The following is a 22,313-nucleotide window of genomic DNA, read 5'->3' on the forward strand; positions in this document are numbered from 1 at the left end:
CTGTTATTTCCTACTGTTTACACCTTGTAGACCTGAAGTTCTTCTTCCTTTTCGTTGTAACACAGGACAAGTACCCAGCTGGATTTGGAGTACTAGTTTAAGTTATCTGAATCTTTCTTGCAATTTCCTCGAGGCTCTGGAAGAACCTTACGACACATCTTCGGAATTATGGAGTGTCATTGACTTGCATAACAACAGGATCAAAGGCAATATACCCATTGTACCTACTTCTCTTATCTACCTTTCAATTGCCAATAATAAACTTACAGGATCAATACCCTCCTCCATATGCAATCTTTATCAGCTTCAACTTTTTGATGTGTCAAACAATTCCATAAACAGCAAACTACCTCCATGTCTATTTCAAATGTTTGACTATCTCTCAGTGCTGAATCTAGGGAGAAACAGACTAAGTGGCATTATTCTTGATACATTTTTGTCAAACTGCAGTTTGAAAACTTTAGACCTCAGCAATAATAACTTAGAAGGAAAAGTTCCAAGATCCCTGCAAAGATGTGCATTACTGGAGGTTTTGGACATTGGAAACAACAAGATTAGAGATACATTCCCATGTATGTTGAAAAATTACCCAGTTTGCACGTCCTAGTCCTAAGGTCGAACAAGTTTTATGGAGATCTCCAGTGTCGTATAGCTAATCAAACATGGCCGAAGCTTCAAATTGTAGCTATTGCTTCCAACAATTTCAGGGGAGCACTGCTACCACATTACTTCTCGAGCTTGGAAGGCATGATGAAGAGCAGAAATCCAGAGCCACGACTACACTACTTGGAAGTTGAATTCATCAACTGTGGCCTCTACTATCGAAATAGAGTGACTTTAACTCTCAAAGGTCAGGAGATGGAGATTGAGAATATTCTTAAAGTTTTTACATCCATTGATTTCTCCTGCAACAACTTTGAAGGAGAGATACCAGAGGTATTGGGAGATCTCAAATTGCTTTACCTTCTTAACTTATCGCACAATGCTTTGACAGGAAGAATACCAAAGGCCCTCGGAAAGTTGACTCAGCTTGGATCCTTAGATCTTTCGGTAAACCAGTTAAGTGGGAGAATTCCAGACGAGCTCGCGAGTCTCACATTCCTTTCTTTCTTGAACCTATCTTTCAATCAACTTTCCGGTAGGATTCCAAGTGGCAACCAACTTCAGACATTCTCAGCAGAATCCTTTGAAGGGAGCACAGGGCTGTGTGATTTTCCGCTGAAGAAACTGTGCAGTGACACCAAAATGCATGGATCGTCACAACCCAGAAGCCATTCTGACGATGAAACAGTTGATGGGAAATATATAAGTTTTGCATTGGGATCTTCATTGTGTTTTGGCATCGTTACCTGGCTGCTTTTGCATAGCACAAGATACAATGAGCTCTTTGACAGACTTCTTTTCAGAATTTTTGGTGAGCGGGCAGAAATAGAAACAGAAGGAGGTCAAGGTAAGTTAAGCTTTATTATTGTAGAGTAGACAAGGTCATGGCAGTTGCTGCAGTATGACTATAAGCACATTCTGTTCACTAATTGGTGCCTAAGCTTTGAAATTGGATCTTTTTACATTCTGTTTTGTTGGATAAGCCTGCATGTTGAGTGAAGGAGTTCATTTTGTGTTTTCTGTATGGGAAATTAGTGTTTATTTAATGTTTTAGGAAGCAATTAACACCATTATTATTACACAAATATATACAGCTATTACATAGACTAGTCCTTGGAACGCACGTTTGTCCCTAATTGACATTAGAGAAGTCAATTTATATAAGTTTTTTCTTTTTTTAATTAATTGGCTTGGCCACATGGGCCAATTTATTTATTTATGTCAAAAGAAACAAAAGGCTGGCCCAAATTGGCTGCCTAATTTAACAAAAAACAGAAAATAAAAGTAAAAAGAAATCTGGAGAACATTTGGTCCAGAAATTAGGAAACCTTTGCTCTTCTCCATTCTATACTTCGTATCAGCGACCATGGCAAACGGGTAAGTATCTGCGCTTCTTTCTTTCATATTCTGCTTTTCATTCCTCTTTTAGATCTAAACTCCATATCTGACAAATGGTGTGGGTAATTATCCCCAAAATTTTCTCAATTTGAGTTCCATTTCTTGTACTTGTAACTCTGATGCTTCTTGTCAGATATCTGAAGTGCCAAATTCTAAAAGTTGTTCCCAAGCTGACATGATTCTGATGAACGCGATATGAATCAGTAAAACATCTTTCTATATAAGTAAATATTTCCCCGTTTATAAAAGAATACCTAGTTTGACTTGGAACGTAGTTTAAAAAATATAGTGTATCTATATTTTAACATAGTCATGATTCCTTTTTTCTTTTCTTTTTTATGATTTTAGTTTTTTATACATAGGAAACATATTGTCTATAGCATTTGGACTTCTAACAAAATGTAATTCAATCAATATGACAATATTTTTGTCTATATAAGAAATATAGTGTATCTATATTTTTAACATAGTCATAACTCCCTCCGTTTCAAAAAGAAAGAATTTTTAATCATGTGGTTCTAAATTAAAGTTATGTCAAATGTACCAAAATGCCCTTTAATCTCGTGACCTAAATATGTCACGTGAAAAGTTGAAGTTAAAGTGTTACCAAAAAAGGAAAGGGGTCATTCTTTTTTAAGCAGATTAAAAAGGAAACTAGACCATTCTTTTTGAAACGGAGGGAGTATATCATAGTGGAGCGTACATAAATTCATCACTAAGTTCAAAGTTAAGTCCTTTTGTATGTAAGCTTGACATAAGAATAAAACTCTTCACAAAATATAGCATGAAAATCTTTTGTTAGATGTTGGAGGTTTGATATTTTTAATGCTTCATGAAAAAATAAACTTTTTATTATATCAAAGGAACTAATATATTTTAATTACTAAACGTAAGTTTTAATAATAAAAAATGAAATTGGCTATAAAAAAAAATTACGTATAAAGAAAAATATTGCAAAATGTCTAGGTGGTGTAATATTAAATTTATAGAAAAAATTAGAATTTCAAACAAAAAAGTAAAGACATGACATCCATAATAAAAGACATCACATTAAAATATATAGACAAAAATATTGTCATATTGATTGAATTACATTTTGTAAGAAGTCGAAATGCTATAGACAGTATGTTTCATATGTATAAAAAACTAAAATCATTAAAAAAAAAATGGAAGCATGACTATGTTAAAAATATAGATACACTATATTTCTTGAACTATATATTAAATATGAATTTTAATACAATAAAATTCAATGTAACATTTAGTCTTCTTTTTACTTTACATTATTTTTTATTTTATTTTTACTTTTGCACTAATTTTATACCTCACTGTAATAGGAAAAAGTACAAACATGTTGTTTTAAAAAGATAAATGACTATCGAACAACGAAGAAGACATAACTATAAATGTTTATTACTCTTTTACGGGTCAAGTTGTGAAAATACTTTACTGGATTTAGCATGCTTACTCTCAAAACAATTAATTATAAATATAAACTGGGATTAGCTTTATTATATTTATATCCTAAAGATAGAAGAAATGAAGAATACAAAAATATATTAATCAATTATGAAGTTATATTTAAAAACTCAAAAAGTTGGAGATATGAAAAATAAAAATTCACTTACAACTTCATATTGAAGAATATTCATCTTGTAACTATGATAATTTACATATTTCTCAACAAAAAGAAGATGAATATGCATGAAAATTTAAAGAATACAAATAAATGAATCAATAAGAATTCTTACAATTACAAATTGATAATGAAAATTTAACAAATGATGTAGACTAACCTAATGTAGAATGCAAGATGATCACAAATTTGGATGAAAGAAGAGAATATAAATAATGTCGTATGAGTGTCTTTGATAGACTCTTCATTACCCCCACTTTTCTTACAAATTAAAATTGAAGGTTATTAGACTCTTCATTACCCACATTTAGTACATGAATATATGATTGCATTAAGATCTTGTTTGATGCATGAATGTAAATATAACTACTACTTAATATTAATTAATTAAATAGCTATAAATATTTAATTTCTTTTAGGGATAAGTTAAGGGCAAAATGGTAATTCAACTTTGAGGTTAGGAGCTTCCCACTTATAATAATCTGTCCATCATGCTAACAAATTGGTCTATTTTTCTGCATATTCTTAAGATGACTATATATTAGTGATCTCTATTAATTTCAGTAGATTAGTCTATACGGTCATTTCTTAGAGAGTAAACGCCCTATGGAACCTCCCTCAGATAACACTCCGACTTCATCTGGGGAAGGAAAACCAACTTATGCTATAACACTATACTTTAGGTTGACTTGCACAATATAAACTATTCACGTCAACAGAAAACTATCCCACACGCAAGAGAATCAACTTTAATTTTTTAATTTTCTTAAGTGAAATCATTGACTTGGTCACTGATCATGACACTCCTTAAATTCCTACATATATTAGTGCATCAACTCTTATTCCACATGCAACAACACTCAAGTCAACAGAAAACTGCAGAAAGAAACCAAATTGTTGTAGAATAATTAAAGACACCTCAATCACCCAAGACCTGGTTGACCACAATGACATTTTTGGACCAAACTATTAACGAAGGGAATTGTGTTCAATTTCACATAATTTAAAGACCCTTTTCTGTATACTTAAGTACTATTTAAAGGCAACTTATTTTGCAGTTTCATTAGTATAATCACTATGAAAATATTACTCCTCCTTCAGGTTTCTTTCATCACTATCCTTGTGGTGTTTTCTAACTTTACTTCTGGCCAATGTTTGGAGGATCAAAAAGCCTTGTTGATTAAATTCAAGAATGACCTCACGTTCGACTCTTCTGTGTCCACCAAACTAGTCATGTGGGATGAAAACAGTATTGACTGTTGCCAGTGGTCAGGTGTAAGTTGTGATGAGGAAGGTCATGTGCTTGCTCTGGAGTTGGACGACGAAGCCATTTCTGGCGGAATTGAGAAGTCAAGCAGTCTCTTCCATCTTCGATATCTTGAGAAGCTCAATCTGGCTTATAATGGCCTATACCCTGTTCCAATACCAAGAGAAATTTATAAGCTGGCAAACTTGATGTACCTGAATTTGTCTCATGCTAGTTTTAACGGGCAGATTCCTATGGAATTGTCAAGATTGATCAAGTTAGAGATTCTTGACCTTTCTGGAGGGGAATTAAAGCTTGAGAGGCCAGATCTGAAAACACTGGTAGGGAATCTTGCAAATCTTAGAGAACTTTACCTTGATAGGGTGAATATTTCATTGAAGGGGAGTGAGTGGTGCTCGGCGTTATCTTCATCTCTGCCTCAATTGAGAGTCTTGTCGATGAGAGACTGTAAAATTTCCGGCCCTCTTGATCCTGTCCTTTTAAATCTTCGTTTCCTTTCAGTCATTCGTCTCGATTATAACTACTTGTCCACTATGGTTCCAGATTTTCTGGCAGATTTTACAAAATTGACAATCCTAAGTGTCAGATGGTGTTACTTGTTTGGTCCATTTCCCAGTAAAATCTTTCAGGTACCAACTCTACAGCAACTTGATTTATCTGGAAATGAAAACCTTACAGGCAATTTACCTGAATTTCCACATAAAAGTGCATTAAGGGAGGTAGTGCTTAGCTACACGGGATTCACCGGTTCGCTTCCAGATTCAATTGCTAACCTTCGGAACTTGACCCAGCTTGATTTAGGAAGTTGCAACTTCAGTGGAGAAATTCCATCAAAAATGGGAAATCTCACAGAACTAGTTCATCTAGACTTGTCATTCAACAGTTTTACTGGCTCTATCCCACTCTTTCACAAGGCAAAAAAGCTCAATCGCATTGACCTTTCTAATAACAATGGTCCACTATCTTCTGCTCAAACTCAATTAGCACTTCTTCTTTCGCTGCCATCATTGCAGTTCCTTAGTGTTCAGAACAGTCAATTAAGTGGAGAAATCCATGAATTTCCTAATGCATCCTCCTCTGTTCTAGAAACACTTGATTTGAGAAATAACCATCTAAGTGGATCGATCCCCCGGTCAATCTTTAAACTCAATAGGCTTTCACAACTCTTCCTTTTCTCCAACTCCTTCAGTGGAACCATTGTTATCGAAGCGGTAAAGGGACTTCCTAGGCTTACCACCCTTGACCTTTCAAACAACAAAATTGAAGGGGAAATACCAAGTTGGGTTTGGACAGTTGGGAATCTGAATCTTTCTCACAATCTTTTAGAGTCTCTAGAAAAACCTCACAATTTGTCTACTACTTCTATTGTCATTGATTTGAGTTCCAATAAGATCAAGGGCGATATACCCATTCTACCTACTTCTCTTACCTACTTTTCAATTGCCAATAATGAATTTACGGGATCAATACACTCTTCCATATACAGTCTAGATAAGCTTCAAATTCTTGATATGTCAAATAACAAACTAAGTGGCATTATTCCTGACATATTTCCACTGAATTGGAATTTGAAAACTTTAAACCTCAGCAGTAATATATTAGAAGGAAAAGTTCCAAGCTCTCTGGAAAAATGCTCATTTCTGGAGGTTTTAGACATTGGAAACAACAAGATAAGAGATACGTTTCCGTGCATGTTGAATAAATTAGCCAATTTGCGTGTCCTAGTCATAAGATCAAACAAGTTCTACGGGAATCTCCAGTGTCTTAGAGCTGAACAAACCTGGCCAATGATTCATATTATAGATATTGCTTCAAACAATTTTCACAAGGAGATACCTGAGACATTGGGAAATCTCATATTACTAATCCATCTTAACTTCTCACACAACGCTTTGACTGGAAGAATACCAAATGCCATTGGAAAGCTGACTCTGCTTGAATCTTTAGATTTGTCAGTAAACCAGTTAAGTGGGAGAATTCCAGACGAGCTCGCGAGTCTCACATTCCTTGCTTTCTTGAACCTATCTTTTAATCAACTTTCCGGTAGGATTCCAAGAGGCAACCAACTTCAGACATTCTCAGCAGAATCCTTTGAAGGGAACACAAGGCTGTGCGATTTTCCTTTAAAGAAAACGTGCAGTGACACCAAAGAGACTGAACGTGAAATTGATGGGAAATATATAAGTTTTGCCTTGGGATCTTCTGTGGGTTTTGGCATCATAACCTGGCTGATTTTGCATAGCCGAATATTTAATGAGCTCGTTGATAGACTTCTTTTCAGAATTTTGGGTCAGCACAAAAGGAGTGGCAGGAATAAAAACCAGAGAAGGTCAAGGTAAGTAGAGGTTTGTTGTAGAACAAAAGGCTAGTAATATTGTTGATATATGACTATAAGCTTTTAAGTTCAATGTTTTACATTTTGTTCTATAAGCGTGTGGTAATTAGTGTTCGGATATGTTATTTTGGTTTTCTAAGACAACTGTTTAGAAAGAACAGTGAATATATAACACTAGTTGAATATTTTTCTGTTCAATAAATTAAGTGGCAAAGCAACCTGGATTGAAAGCACAGGGTATACATGAATTAGTAGCTCCTCTAATCAAAATCACTGAGAATTTTTGTTATTTTACGACTATTCAGGTATGCGGTATCAGGTTGATACTGCAGATTTTTAGGTTTCCACAACAGATTAGCCTATCTTGTTATCATATTTTGGGTTAGGTCATTCTAGATGTGATGATTGAGAATTTGGGAGACAAAAAGGAATGATACTAGGCTAAGGGAATATGAATAATATAACATAGAATGTACTGAATCAGTTCATGAAAGACCTTCGGCTCAAGACTAGTGTACAAACTTAGGGAATTTGTAAGTATATATACAGGACATGTTGCACTCACCTCACAAACTCGACACGATCTCTAGAAATTCCAGTAATTTCCATATGCACATTATAAGATGTACAAATCTAATCCTGTAAAGTTTTAAACAATAGATGTATGACCTTATAACATGTTATAAATCAAATGTCAATACTGTAGTTGTTTGTGGTGGAGAAGTTGGGCCTTGCCAACCATGTCTTTCTGGATCATATTTCTCTCCATCACCCCAAAGGGCATAGGCTTCTTCACCATGAACCGCGTCATCTCCAATCTTTAGCTGCTCATCCGACATCCTTAGTGGAATGACCAGCCTTATTGCAAGTAGGATTAACGTCGTTGCAACTATGTTCCAACCAATGATGAAGAGAGCTGCAACTATTTGCTTAAGGAAAAGAATTCCACCACCTCCACCATAAAATGCACCCTTTGTGTTGGTGACTGGAAGAACAATATTACAGAGAGATGGTTCTGCCAGAAGACCAGTTAATAAACCCCCTAGAAGTCCTGCCACAGCATGTGTGTGAAACACAGCCAGTGTATCATCCACCTGTTATTATACAACAAGCAAGTCAGTTACAATCTAAGTCTAAAATGGGGGTTGGGGCCGTTCGGATTGAATATGAAAAATCAATTTTTAGATTGGATTATTTTTTAAGTTCGGGTTTGGATTAATCGGTTTGAGACACACAATAGCAATTAACAACCTCGGTTCACCTAATAGTTTGTTACTTAAAATGTACTATAACTTTTTGCAGTTAACAAAGATTGAGGTCATCCTGTCACACATGATGTGTAACTTCATATTGGACTTAGTACTATAATGGGTAGTGTCGTAGAGTACCAATCTATTGAAACTTTGAAAATTCGACATACTAGCTAGCATTGGGCACACATGTTTCGGATATCCAACTTAAAATCCATATAATTTAAAAATGAAATAATCCAAAAATCCAAACCAAATATCCAAAAAGTTTGGATTTCGGGTTGACCCAAACTATGCTCACCCTTAGCCTAAAATATAACTAGAGATAACCATCCATAATAAGTTGAATTAACAACTAAAAAAAATAAGGCAGTTAACCTGCTACAAGAATTTACATATATTGACCGTGTAAATATATTTTTACCCCAGTGTATAAGATATAAATCCTATTATTTCTATAACATTGGCAAACACATTTTTCAAAATGATTAGTCAAATACAAATTGTTAATCTCCACAAATACTTTTTCAAAAAACACTTGAGGTAAAAATATATTTTAAAATAAACAAACTTTAGAAGGTTGACCAAACGTGCTATAAGTCACCAATGTGGGAGTCGATATTAAACTATACATTTTGCTTGTGTACCTAACAAAAATAAAAAGGGCAAGTTGTTGAAACTTTTTAGTGCTTACCTACTTTTCTCCTTCATTTGAGTAGACATTATAAGAGCCGTAGGGACAAGGGGAAGGTTGGATAGTTATAGCAACTTATTTTGACATACACACTATATTCAATTTCAACAATCATATATAAAGACAATTACCAAATACTCTATAGAACAAGTAATATTCTTTACAAAAAAAAAAAAAAGGATGGAAGATTATTAAAGTAAGTACAATTATCGTACCTGCTGTAGAAAAGTGGACTTTTTGTGGAGTATCATCATGGAATACCATGGAATGCTTCCAGCAAGAATTCCCATTACTATGGCTGCCCAAGCTTGCACCACTCCTACATCAATAATTTAATTTTAGTATTACTCATTTTCGATGACACGACTTGTTAGGTCCTTCCTCATTACGAGTCAGTTAAAATCACAAGACATGTAGAACTCTCACCACCACTCATTTAAAAAGGAATGCTTGATATTTTGTTTACTTTTGTCTTACATGTCACAAGTTTTTTCTATAATATCTTAAATTACGTGTTCAATCAAATAGTTGTCACATAAAATTGGACTTCTCCATACAAAAAAACAATCAATAAGAGAGCACAATATTCTTTATTTTTCTTGAAATATTTTTCAAGTAACCTCACATTGTTGACAGAATTTGACTCCTAAGTTTTCCTAATCTAGATGTTTTACACATATTCAATAACAATAAATCTTTACTTAATGGTCAACAAAAGAGGGATCAATAATATTTTTGAACTTTAGATAATAGGAGCAATAAATAAGAGAACCAATTGCAAGTTTATTTCTTGTGGGAATTAAGGTATACAACAAAGTAAAACATAAATCATAATATTAGTATAATTTAACATATTCCATCTAGTTAGTTTCTGTTTTCATTAGGTTACCAATTAATATTTATAATCGAAATATACTTGTAAGTATCATAGTGTAACTATTTTTCAACTGTCAGTATATAAAACTTAAACTACCTGCTCCAGGAGTTACACAAGCTAGGCCGGTCATCATTCCTTGAATCGCTCCGATAACGGATGGCTTGCCAAAGTAAAAAACATCTAGAGTTGTCCAAACAAGAAGACTTGTAGCTGCTGAAATATTAGTGTTTAAAACAGCCAAAGGAGCAGCTACATTTGCAGCATTAGGTGCTCCTCCATTGAAACCTGACCAACCCATCCAAAGTAACCCTGCTCCTGCAAGCATCAACAACACATTGTTTGGTGGAAACCTTTCCCTATCACTCTTCAATCTTGGCCCAACCTGCCATCAACATATCCAATCAACTCAATTAATAAATACGAGAAAAAATCAAGTTGAACAGAATCCACTACTTTCAGTTCGAATCATGTAATATCCGATTGTGCTATGTGATCTAAAGGCTAGACTAAATCACAAAAAGTGGAAACGACATCAAAATTTTGATCACCTAATTTCAAAATTGTAATGAGTTTAGCTGTAAAACCTAAAGGTTGAACACGTCAATTTTAAATCCTGAATTCACCTCTAAATCATACTGACTCCAAATAAACTAATTTGACTTTAAATTGCTCGGATCCAACACATAGCTATCGACATTTTTGAAGAGTTTGAACGACATAGCTTTAAATTTTGGATCGAACTTATCATAACAGAGTAAAACAGAGTCGAATGAATAAACGAAAAGGGGAGAATTAGTTGGTTGTAATACCCAATAAGCAGCAGTGAATCCAGAAATTCCAGCAGAAAGATGAATAACATAGCCACCAGAATAATCAATGACACCCCAATGATAAAGAAATCCACCTCCCCAAAGGCTAAAAGCTCCAACAGTATAACAAAAAATAAGCCAAAGAGGAACAAAAACCATCCAAGCTTTGATATTCATACGAGCAAGAACAGAACCAGCTAACAAAATCATGGTAATAGCAGCAAAAGTGAAATGAAAATAGACATGTGCAGCCATAGGATAAAAAGGTTCATGCATAGGAGATTCTATAGTCGTTCCATCGCTATAATAATGCGTTGTCTCTGGCATTCTTGCTCGTCCTGTTAAGTATTTTTGGCCTAAAGCAGGGGCCCCTTTTGCCCAAAAGGGCAAAAGCTTATCGCCAAAGGCGATACGATAGCCTACTAATACCCAACATATGAGTACAGCTGCGAAAGCGTAAAGAGCCATGAAAGCAGAGTTAACTGCCCATTTTTTCTTGACAATGCTGGCGTAAAGGATGACAAGGCCTGGCATACTCTGCAGACCAACGAGGGTCGCTGCAGTCATTTGCCAGGCGTTGTCGCCTTTGTTTAGCCATGGTGGAACTGCTGGTAAGTCTGCTTGATATGCTCCTGCTGGTATGGACATGGCTAATTATTTTTCAGAGCTTCTTGAAATTTTATTTGATGAGATATATTATATGCTCTGTTTTGTTTAAATGGAGCTTGTTCAGTTGACCAGAACAATGCACACAATTTTCATGGTCAGGTTAAGTTGACTTAGAAAACATGTAATAATTTCTTATTTCCTCATTTGAAAAATAAATTCAGTTGATATTTATGTTTCATAATTTTAGGTGTGCATAAGTAGACGCTTAAATTTGTATAAAATTGAACAAGTACATACAAACATCTTACACGACAATTCGCGTGAGATACACTTGAACTAATTTATACTATGTCACGTAGGACACATATTATGCTATGTACAAGATGTGTGTTTACTTGTTCAATTTTTATACAAGTTTAAATTGGAGTACATAAATATCAGTTGATGTCAAGTTATTATAGTATATGATTAAATTACACTTGTAACACCCAAAAGAATTATTGACTATTACTATACATCAATTGATGATTAGAATACAGAGAAGTGGTATAAGTGACTATACTAGAGAAATTGGTGTGAAAGCATTATGAAGTAGTTGTGAAGCTTCGTACAAATTGAAATAGAGTTTTTAAGTTTTATACATCAATCGTACACATTCTTATAAAGTTTGACCTACAATAATATGTTTCTATTCATAACTAATAAGTCGATCTAGTAACCTCTTATCTATATCCGATGGCTAAGACATAATTTTCACCAAAAAATTCATTACATATCATATATACATTTTTTTAAAAAAGTCATTTTTGGTAATTTTTCGATAGAAAAAAGTTTAAATGAACCTTCCGTTCCTCTAACTCTGGTATCCAATCAAATTAACTTAAATTCATGAGAAGAATACATAGAAATGGTAGGTAAGTAACTAGAAATTAATGAGAAAGCCTGATGAAGTGGTCATCAATGGACCTCAATGCGACGCAGCCATGTGTGAATTGGAACATTTCAAGGAGAGCAAAGGTCAAGGGAGTCTATGGTTGTGACTTGTGACAAGAGGCATGTGAATGAAAGTAATGAGGAACCTTCAATTTTGACAAGTCAATTTTTACATGCTATTGACTTGTCTTACTTAGAAAAATAAAATAAATACTTATATAAAATGTTCCAACTAGTCATCTTGTGCCAACAACTAAGGAATTGATGGTGACTTGGTGAGACTTTTATACAAGTTTGAACTTTGAAATATAATAATTCTTGCTTTCAAGTTTCAACTTACATTATCATTAAAATAGTTATAAATAACACTATTTAATTAGCATTAGCATTATATTAGATAGGGAAAATAGGAGTTTGTTTTTATATGCATTTTAGTTTACTCCGTACTAGTTAATTAGTCCTCTTTTATTTTTCATCTTATTAGCTAAATTAGTATTAAAGTTTTGGCTGACATAATCAGATAAGAAGTGTAGCTAAGCACGACATGTTGTGCTTGACAAATTTTAGAAGATTAAAATTTAGGATTATATGAATTAAATAACCTAAAAAGTAGTCCTTAGAAAGAGAGGATAGAAGATAGAAGGAGAAATAAATTAAGATTAAAAAGACTGTTTAGACTTAAGGGTGTGTTTGGTACAAGGAAAATGCATTTTTGAAAAAATAGTGAGTTTCATATTTATTGGATTTGCATAAGTAGACACTTAAACTTGTATACTTATTTAGTTTTGTACAATTTAAGTGCCTACGCACACACAAAGTTGAACAATAAAAACATTAACTAAAATTAAGTTAAAGAACATATTTATGTATTATACCGCTTATATAAAACTTATCAAATTAGGTTATACAACAATCGCATACTCAATACCTTTCACCCCAAATTAATGACAACAAATATCTTCATCTTTTGAAGGACCAACCATATTATTCTTCCTTTCATATTACCTCAATAACAGGTATTTATTTTGTCTTGTCATATTCATAATTATTTTATCATCTTTTAAATTTCTCATGTATTGCTACCATATTACATTGGATTAGAAAATAGAGTAAATTTAATAGAACAAGCTTCATGACTATTCATCAAAACACATAATTTTGTTTTAATTTTCAATATATATTATAATATAATTCATTGAGACTTAAACTCAAGGTCTTATTGTTGGGACATGAACCTACTGTCCCCAACCAATGTGTTATGAACCAATCTTGGCCCAACGTCAATACCTACAAGAATATCGCGCAACTAGTTATTGGGCCGAGAAGATGCAACATAACTGAAAGGCCTTCACAAAGGTTGATTTGGGACCAAGACCCAATTAACAAGTAGCTAAAAAGGATGACGGATGAGAAAGAAGGGTTTATGCAATTTTTTGATAAAAATGTCTAGTCCTCTCATCCCCTTTCTTTGAGTCTATGATTCCCATCTCCCTTCTAGTTATCTTCTACAATAGTTTTCTTTGTTAGTTCCATTTTCCGTTGTAACTTCGAGTTTAGTGACTATAATATTTGAATGTTTCTATTGTGAAATTGGAGTTGTTACACAATGGCATGACAAGCCAAAAAGGACCAAGATAATGAAACTAGCCTCTTACAATTAATAGCAGTAAAATAATATAAATATTTTATTTGTCCCAATTTATATGGGACCTTTAAGAATTTTGAGAGTTAACAAAAAAATTTACCGCAATTCTTTCATATGTTTGGTAAATATTTTAATTGACAGTTATTTTAACTTATATTAGTAATTTTTTCATAATTTGTTAAAAAAAATCACATATCCAGATTCATGTCAAAAAATTTTAAAAAATTATCTCTCAACATTTGAACGATGCAACAATAAGTCTAAGTATATTATAATGGGATATTTATTTAAATAAATGAGCGGACTTATTATTTAATTTTCTTTTAATGAATATACATAGACTATACATGATCATATACATATTCTACAGATATTACTTTTAATTTAATCAATTCTGTGAACCACTATTTAAATTAACTCTTCTATTTTCTAATGTATTTTTCCCCCGACATTCAAACATCAGATTTGATACCTTAGTACTATATATTATCTTAGCTGTTGAAATCTTATTCCTTCAGCGTACTTCATCATGGCCCAATCTTATGGTGGCCTTGACTCCTATTTTAGTCGTTTTCCTAAATTATAATTATTGAAACTACTTTAATTCACTATGATAGAAAAAGATATTTAATGATAATATATATTTTTTTCAATGGTAATATTTATTGTCGTAAATATATTTAACGATAATTGAGTTAACATTATTGTATTCAGAGTCATTAAACCTTTAACGATATTTATATAAAGTATTTATTGCAAAATCTTTTATTTGTTGTGGTGATTTCGGGTACTTCCTTTTTCTTTTTAATTTAAGTTAATTTAATTTATTTCAGACTATATTCTCTGAAAAATAATCCCAAGTTGGGTCAAAATCAATGAGTCACAAAATATGACCCATCCCACAGCATGACAAGCCAAGACATTAGTTAGTATTATAAATCTCTAACTAATGCCTACCAAAAATAATAAAAATCATAATAATTATTTTTATTTGTTTATAAAGATGTCTTCCACTCAATTTTCACCATCCATAGACGTTCCAGATGTAAATTTTTCTGGGAAAGATCATAGTTTTGCTGTCCATGGCCAAATTATGTTGGTTGTAATTGTACTTCTCTTTACAATTTATTTATTGTCTATGATTTTATTGTTGTGTATGAAACATTTACATCCTAATTGTACTGCAAAGTCCATCAGGATCGAGTCCATTGGAGGAGGTGGACGTTCCATCGACGTTACGTAATTATTAAGCAAGTATAGATTGATTGAGCACATGTTCAGAATTTTGCTCCATTGGTGACTCGAATTCATAAGTTTCGGATTGAAAGTGAGGATACTTACCGTCCGAGCAACTCCATTTCGTCAGTTTTGAGGTTGTTCTTATTGTTTCCAGGAAATTAACTGATTCACTCACCGTTTGTATTTTGTTTGCCAAGCAAGTATACTTTCTTTGGAGTGTACTCTATATTTGAGTTTCAAATGTCAAATTGCTTGGCTTAACACCTTGTGTTTGGTTTCTTAAATATAATTAGGACGCTTTTGAAATTGAATTTATGTTATGATATATTTTTTTTTCTTTTGCTCCAAACTTATTATTATTAGATCAGAATCAATAATTAAATACATGTGGGGCTAAAATAAAATAAAAAATGTGGGACTTTGACAGTATGTATCATAGGAACACCATCTTACATTATAAGAAAATTGCATCCAATTATTGTTCAATCATTTGATAATTGAAGTCACTTTTGATATTATTGGAGGATGAATTGAATTTTACATTTTCTAAAAAAGTATTGTTAACCCTCCAAAAAAAGTTACAATTGGATAAGTGATCAATTACACCCATCAAAGTAAAACGGCTATATATTAAACTAAAGAGAAGTTGAAGGCAATCAGGCCCATTAGCTCAGTTGGTTAGAGCGTCGTGCTAATAACGCGAAGGTCGCAGGTTCGAGACCTGCATGGGCCAATAAAATATTTTTGTTTTTTCGTTTTGTCTGAACCGATCTGCCACATTTCACCTGACATAAAAAAATCGAGAGAAATGTTGAAAACTATCCTAAACTTGACAAGAATAGTCTTAATGATATGTACTTGCGATGTTTTTCACTATTTCCTTGTGCAAATCAGTATTATACATTGTAACATACAACTTTGCTTGAGGTAATTAACTAAGGGTGTGAAAAATATATGAATTTTTTTTGTTTGTGCAATCAATCACTTGGGGAGTATTGATCATTTATCCTTTCCATGATTACTTGTTGAATTTTGAAAGTTTGTTAATATTTGCATAAGATTTAGTAAAACTAATCAGGGATGAAACTTAGTTTTATTGAGAAGAAAGATCATTCCATTCTTTTCCTACTTAGTACATATATGGAGGAACATAGAGAAAAACTAAACTAGATAGTCTAAACATTTCAATTTACGTGACATGCTTTCTTTTTTAGTTTTCGTTTAAAAGAAAAATTTCTCTTTATTTAGTACTACTGAGTTTTAAATTTCAACATTCTCATTTTACCGTTATGATAATCGGACATATATATATATATATATATATATATATATATATATATAAAGATATATATAACCTTAAAATCATGAACTCCTAACTTGAATGTTAAATTACTATAATATTCCAAACTTAGGTCGTGACTTTTTTCAAAGGGTGTTGATTTTTCGATGAGTCATGAATTTTCTAAAATATTGTGACTTTTCCAAAGAGTTGTGACTTTTCAATAAATTGTGACTTTTCCAAAGGGTTGTGACGTCTCGGAAAGGTCATGACTTTTCAGATAAGACACAAAAAACACTTGTTCATACTATTTTTTTATTCTTCTCCTCTTCTTCTTCTTGCATTTTAAAAAATTCCGTGTGATTTATTGTCGTTGAGTGAGTTCAAAGTTTAGCGGAATATGAGGTACCACTATTCTGATCAAGTAAATTGTTCTATTCTAAGAGGGTATATTCTTTACCTCGAATATTTGTGGAAAATAATTATGATGATATAATAATTATTTTCTTGCGTAGTATATACATTAATATGTAATGTTCCAATATATGAAGTTAACATGATGTAGTCTAAATTCATTTGTTTTTGTTAACAATTTCTCTTGTGATGTAGATATATATGCTTCTGAATATCTTTTTCCAAAATTATTTAACTAATCAAGAGTTAGAGAATTATCAAGATTTCTTTTTTTTATGCTCAAGACAAAAGAATGACTTTATTTAACAATACTACTTGTGTTATTTAGATTGTCAGGAAGTTTGCTTCAAAATAGATATTACTATATAAACATTGTCCTTTTGTTTTACTAATTTACTATTTCTTAATATTTAAGTATTTTCAACGAAGAAAAATTTATATGACTTGTAATAAAGCCAATTGAAGTTTGTATTGGTTTATTTTTTATTGTAGTCTAAATTCATTTGTTTTTATTAACAATTTCTCTTATGATGTCGATATATGCTTTTGAATATCTTTTTCCAAAGTTATTAATTTTCTCAAGAGTTAGAGAATTGTCATGATTTGTTTTTTTATACCCAAGACAAAAGAATGACTTTATTTATCAATGCTACTTATGTGATTTAGATTGTCAGGAAATTTGCTTCAAAATAGTTATTACTATATAAGCATTGCTCTTTTGTTTTACTGATTTACTATTTCTTACTATTTCAGCATTTTCGACGAAGAAAATATCATATGACTTGATAACGCTTGTTGAAGTTTGTATTAGTTAAATTTTAATTGTAGTATACATTCATTTGTTTTTGTTTACAATTTCTTTTGTGATGTAGATATATGTTTTTGAATATCTTTTTCCAAAATTATTAAACTTCTCAAGAGTTAGAGAATTGTCACGAGTTTTTTTTGATGCTCAAGATAAAAAAAAATGACTTTATTTATCAATGTTACTTATGTGATTTAGATTGTCAGGAAGTTTGCTTCAAAAGAGTTATTACTATGGAAACGTTGCCCTTTTATTTTACTGATTTACTATTGTTGACACCCAATTTTGGACATCCACAATATAGATTAATCATCGAGTTTCTTCAATTTTAAACGTTTTAAATTAATTAGTTTTACAATTAAATCAAATTAAAAAATAGTTTGCAAGTTATTTTAAATAGTTTTGTCACTTATTTTATAATTTTTAGATAATATATATGTTTTACATGATTATGTATATAATTATTATATTTTATGAATATTGAAAAATCGCCTCAAAAAGAGTTTGTTTTATATTCAAATAAATTAATTTGGTTTAAAGTACAAGTTATTTATTTTATTAGTTTAATTATTCTTATTTTATATTATTTTGTTTTATTTAATTTTGTTGATTTGAAAAGCACATTTTATTTAAGTTACGTTATTTTAGTTATGGCCATAGTTTTAAAATAATTAGTTTTATAAAAGTAATAATAATAATATAGTTTGCAAGACTTTTAAATAGTTTGTCACTTTTCATAAATTTTAGATGGTGTATATGTTTTACATAATTATGTATATGATTAGTATATTTTATGATTATTCGAAAATCGTCAAAAAATAATAATTATATTTTAAATATTAGGGATGGTTATAGTTTTGAGTTAATAAGTTTTATGAAATTCAAAATACTTTCAAGTTATTTTTTTTNTTTACAGGTGTTTAAACACCTCCTTAAAGAACTATCAGGTGAATTAAATAGCACCTTATACATACAATACCAATTTCGTGGTTGGAAGGTGATATACACGCGCTCCACCTCAGTGACACGTTGACAACACATCATATGGCGAAAAAAAATAGTTTTCATTTCTTTTTTCTTTTTCCATGTCATTTTTTGTTTTTAGTTTTCATTTTTTTTCTTTTTCCATATATTTTTGTTCTCTTTTTCACTGCGTACTCATTTCTTCGTTCCATCTCCTCCATTACAAGCCTAGGATAGAAAACTAACACACACAACGTACTTCTAATAAATTAACGAATATTGTGTGTCAAACAGAGAAACAAAGCGATACATATATTATCATCATTGAAGCTGGAGTTGCTAGAGCTTCAACGGCAACGGTCGGTGATCTCTTCAACGGCAAGTGTCGGAGTCATTTTTGTTATATTAGGCTCAAATTGATAGATTTGAAGGTTTTCAGACCATTTACCGTAGTTGTCGAAAAAATGAGAACACATAAAAAGAAAAAAAATAGGAAAAATGGAAGAAACCTAAGGAAATGAGTATGGCCAGCGTTTTGTCCAGGTTGCCGGTGTGGTGAATTTTTTTGACGAGATCGGGTGATTTCATGGCACTTGGTCTCTTATGGAGCAATAATGAACGAGAAAAAAAGGGGTGGCGGTGATGTCCTTCATGATTGAGCAACATTGAATTTGTTAGCCCATAATTGTCATCAAGAATTTTTTCCGTCGAGGGCAGTGGCGGACCCAGGATTTTCGTTCAGGGGGTTCGAAAAATAAAAGTATAAACGTGTAAATAAGTCAACAAAAAAAATTTTCAAGGAAGTAGTAGTATATAGTTTATAGGTACAAAAAGTTATTTTTGTTACAAGAAATCCGAAACTAACATAAGTGATTACAGTAAAACAAAAAGTTAGCCCTTTAAAATATGTCAAATCAACAATAGAATATTATGGGAGATGATTTTAATATTTGAGTTTTGAGTGTTGGAGAAGAACAAGAAAGTGATTTAGGGATTTGGAAAGTGAAAAAGTTATTAGCATTTAGGAATGGGAGTATGTGACCCTTGAATTTTTTGGGTTTAACACCACATTTTAGCACTTTTTATTTTTAAAAAAAAAAACTAAAAAAAACATGAAAATGGGAACGGAAACTAAAAAAAAAAAAAAAAACTGAAAGTAAAAAACTAAAAAAAAAAAACGCTAACCCAGGGATTCGATCCCTGGACGTCAGGCTTAATATTGAAGGGAGCTGCCACTGGGCTATCTCCTTCACCTTGTCATTGAGGGGGTTCAAAATATATATATCCACATAAATCCAGAAAATTCACCTTATATATACAGTGTAATTTTTTAGCGAGGGGGTTCGGGTGAACCCCCTGGACAACACGTGGGTCCGCCCCTGGTCGAGGGAATAGAGACAGTCAACAATTTGAGAGATCAGAGAGGATATGAACAGGGAGTAGTTGAAGAAGACAAACTGGGATCCACTTGTTTTTCTTTTTAATTTTTTTTTTCTCTTTACGCGCCTAAAACTTTTTAATTTGTCACGTCAGCCATTAAGGTGAAATTTAATTCACTTACAAGTATTTTAAGGGGATATTTAAATGCACGTAAAGTTGTAGTGCTAAAGTAAGTTTTGGTGACAAGTTTGAGGGGGATTTTATGTATTTCCTCTTCCTAATATTATTAACTTTTGAACAATAAGTTTTCATATTATTATACCGCCCCTATATATGTGATAACACGATATTGTTATTATTCCTTGGACGAATCATGCTTGGTTGAATAAATTGAAAATTATTTACAAGTATATGAACTATATCTTTGTTGGGTGTAATATAAACATGTGATTATATATATGATTTCACAGATAGAATATATTCTTTAATTTGAATTTTTTGTTTTTTTTCTGTAAAAAGAAAAGAAACCTTCTCAGTTAACTATGAACAATCAAATAACTATCTTTGATTTATGTACACAGCCAATCAAGAAGTCAAATATGAGAGCCAACAAAAAGAACGTCATCTATTACGATATAACTAATTAAATAAAAATTAATATACAAAAATAGTTCTAAAAAATAAAATGTAGTTGTCTCCACATGTTCATATGACATCTAAACAGATTAAGTGCAATACACGTGCAAAGCACATCTGGTTAGATGACAAGAAAAATACACAACAAATATCGTCTATAAGGTAATATTAGTGAGATATGACTAAATACATAATTGAACCGCATAAAATTTAAATAAATATATACATTATTGCATTTAACTAATAAAATTTTTCATTGATCATCTTCATAGGTTCGTGTGAATAAGATATATATATGACGATCCACAGTGAACATTTACAAAAAAAATCTATAATATTATTTTCTGCACAACTTATTATTCAAATGTTCGCCTAAATTTTCTGAATTGATAATCACGTGTGTTGCACGTGTTGAAAACTAGTATATATATATATATATATATATAGGGTCGTCTTAACCACAAGGCCACCAAAGCAATCACTTGGGGCCCCATATTTTTAGGGGCCCCCAATTTTTTTTTGAAATACTTATATATACTATAAAAAAAAAATTTAAAAATTATATGTACTTTAATTTTTTTTAAAAAAAAAACATGAAAGAAGTATATTAAAAAAAACAAACAAAATGACCGCTAGTTTTCCCACTTTTTTAAGGGAATGAAACATTTTTTTGGGAATAATTTCCTTAAGTGGGAAATTGTGTTTCGTTATTTATTTCCTTAAAATTTGACTCTATATTATTATTTACCCGATACTCATCTTTTTTGTTCTCTATTTTCCTATTTTTATTCTCAATATTGAACTCTTTCCTACAATTTTTTTTACTTACTGTTGCTTAAAAGTTACAAAAGAACAAAAATAGTTTTTGGGCGTCTTCTTCAAAATCTCAAGAAGTGCAACAAGCAATCTTAATATTGAAGGAACGCAACACTATTTCAATATTGTTTTATCAACTTATCAAATTCATGAGCCATGTTTTATTATTCTAACTTTATTTTATAGTTTTTTTTCTTGAAAATCTGTTTTTCTTGATATTCTTAGTTCATAAGTGTATATATATTCTTGTTTTAGTTATTATTAAAACAATTCAATTTAAATATGTCAACTAGAAAATATGATTCTAATTTTACAATAAAGAGAGAAAAAGAGAACTTGAAGAATAAAATAAATCCCAAAAATGAGCTCTTGATAGATTTTTAACAAATAATAAAATTTTTGAATAAAATTACTGCTTAAAGAATAATGTTAGCAATTTCGGTAACCATTGTCTCAGCCGAAAGAAGTTTTTTGAAACTAAAATTGATAAAATCTTATCTAAGATCAACAATGTCTCAAGAGATATTGAATTGATTAACTATATTATCAATTGAATAAGAATTACTAAAACAAATCAATTATAAATTACTAATTAATGCTTCACATAAAAAATGCTAGAAAAGTTGATTTTAAATAAAAAAAATATATAATAATTATTTTTTAAAAATAATAATATTAAGGTCCCTCTTTAAGGTTTGGCTTTAGTCCCCCAATCTTGTTGAGTC

At 31.5% G+C, this 22,313-nt stretch overlaps 3 protein-coding genes and 1 non-coding gene across 5 annotated transcripts; 3 read left to right on the forward strand and 1 right to left on the reverse strand.

The window, feature by feature from the left end:
- The first annotated feature begins 439 nt into the window (after positions 1-439).
- On the forward strand, positions 440-2,180 carry LOC125864095 (putative receptor like protein 25). Its single transcript, XM_049544030.1, has 3 exons — positions 440-1,450; positions 1,965-1,980; positions 2,135-2,180. The coding sequence occupies exons 1-3, from the start codon at positions 571-573 to the stop codon at positions 2,178-2,180; spliced, it is 942 nt and encodes a 313-aa protein (XP_049399987.1). The 5' UTR covers positions 440-570.
- Positions 1,870-7,548, forward strand: LOC125864952 (receptor-like protein 7). 2 transcript variants are annotated; one of them, XM_049545099.1, is made up of 2 exons: positions 1,870-1,980; positions 4,739-7,548. In XM_049545099.1, exon 2 carries the CDS (start codon positions 4,871-4,873, stop codon positions 7,241-7,243), a length of 2,373 nt encoding a protein of 790 aa, XP_049401056.1. In that variant the 5' UTR covers positions 1,870-1,980; positions 4,739-4,870; the 3' UTR covers positions 7,244-7,548. The 2 variants fall into 2 exon arrangements, with proteins under 2 accessions (XP_049401056.1, XP_049401055.1); XM_049545098.1 differs by lacking the exon at positions 1,870-1,980 and having other exon boundaries at positions 4,266-5,351; positions 5,460-7,548.
- A 276-nt stretch (positions 7,549-7,824) lies between these two features.
- LOC125864953 (ammonium transporter 2) lies at positions 7,825-11,575 on the reverse strand. The gene is made up of 4 exons (XM_049545100.1): positions 10,870-11,575; positions 10,157-10,442; positions 9,399-9,502; positions 7,825-8,333 (listed from the first exon to the last, which is right to left on the reverse strand). The coding sequence occupies exons 1-4, from the start codon at positions 11,515-11,517 to the stop codon at positions 7,920-7,922; spliced, it is 1,452 nt and encodes a 483-aa protein (XP_049401057.1). The 5' UTR covers positions 11,518-11,575; the 3' UTR covers positions 7,825-7,919.
- Positions 11,576-15,954: 4,379 nt separating this feature from the next.
- TRNAI-AAU (transfer RNA isoleucine (anticodon AAU)) lies at positions 15,955-16,028 on the forward strand. Its single transcript has one exon. It is a non-coding gene; the product is annotated as a tRNA-Ile (tRNA).
- The last annotated feature ends 6,285 nt before the right edge of the window (positions 16,029-22,313 follow it).

This window comes from Solanum stenotomum, chromosome 5 (genome assembly GCF_019186545.1).
Source record: "Solanum stenotomum isolate F172 chromosome 5, ASM1918654v1, whole genome shotgun sequence".
In the NCBI taxonomy this organism is placed as follows: domain Eukaryota; kingdom Viridiplantae; phylum Streptophyta; class Magnoliopsida; order Solanales; family Solanaceae; genus Solanum; species Solanum stenotomum.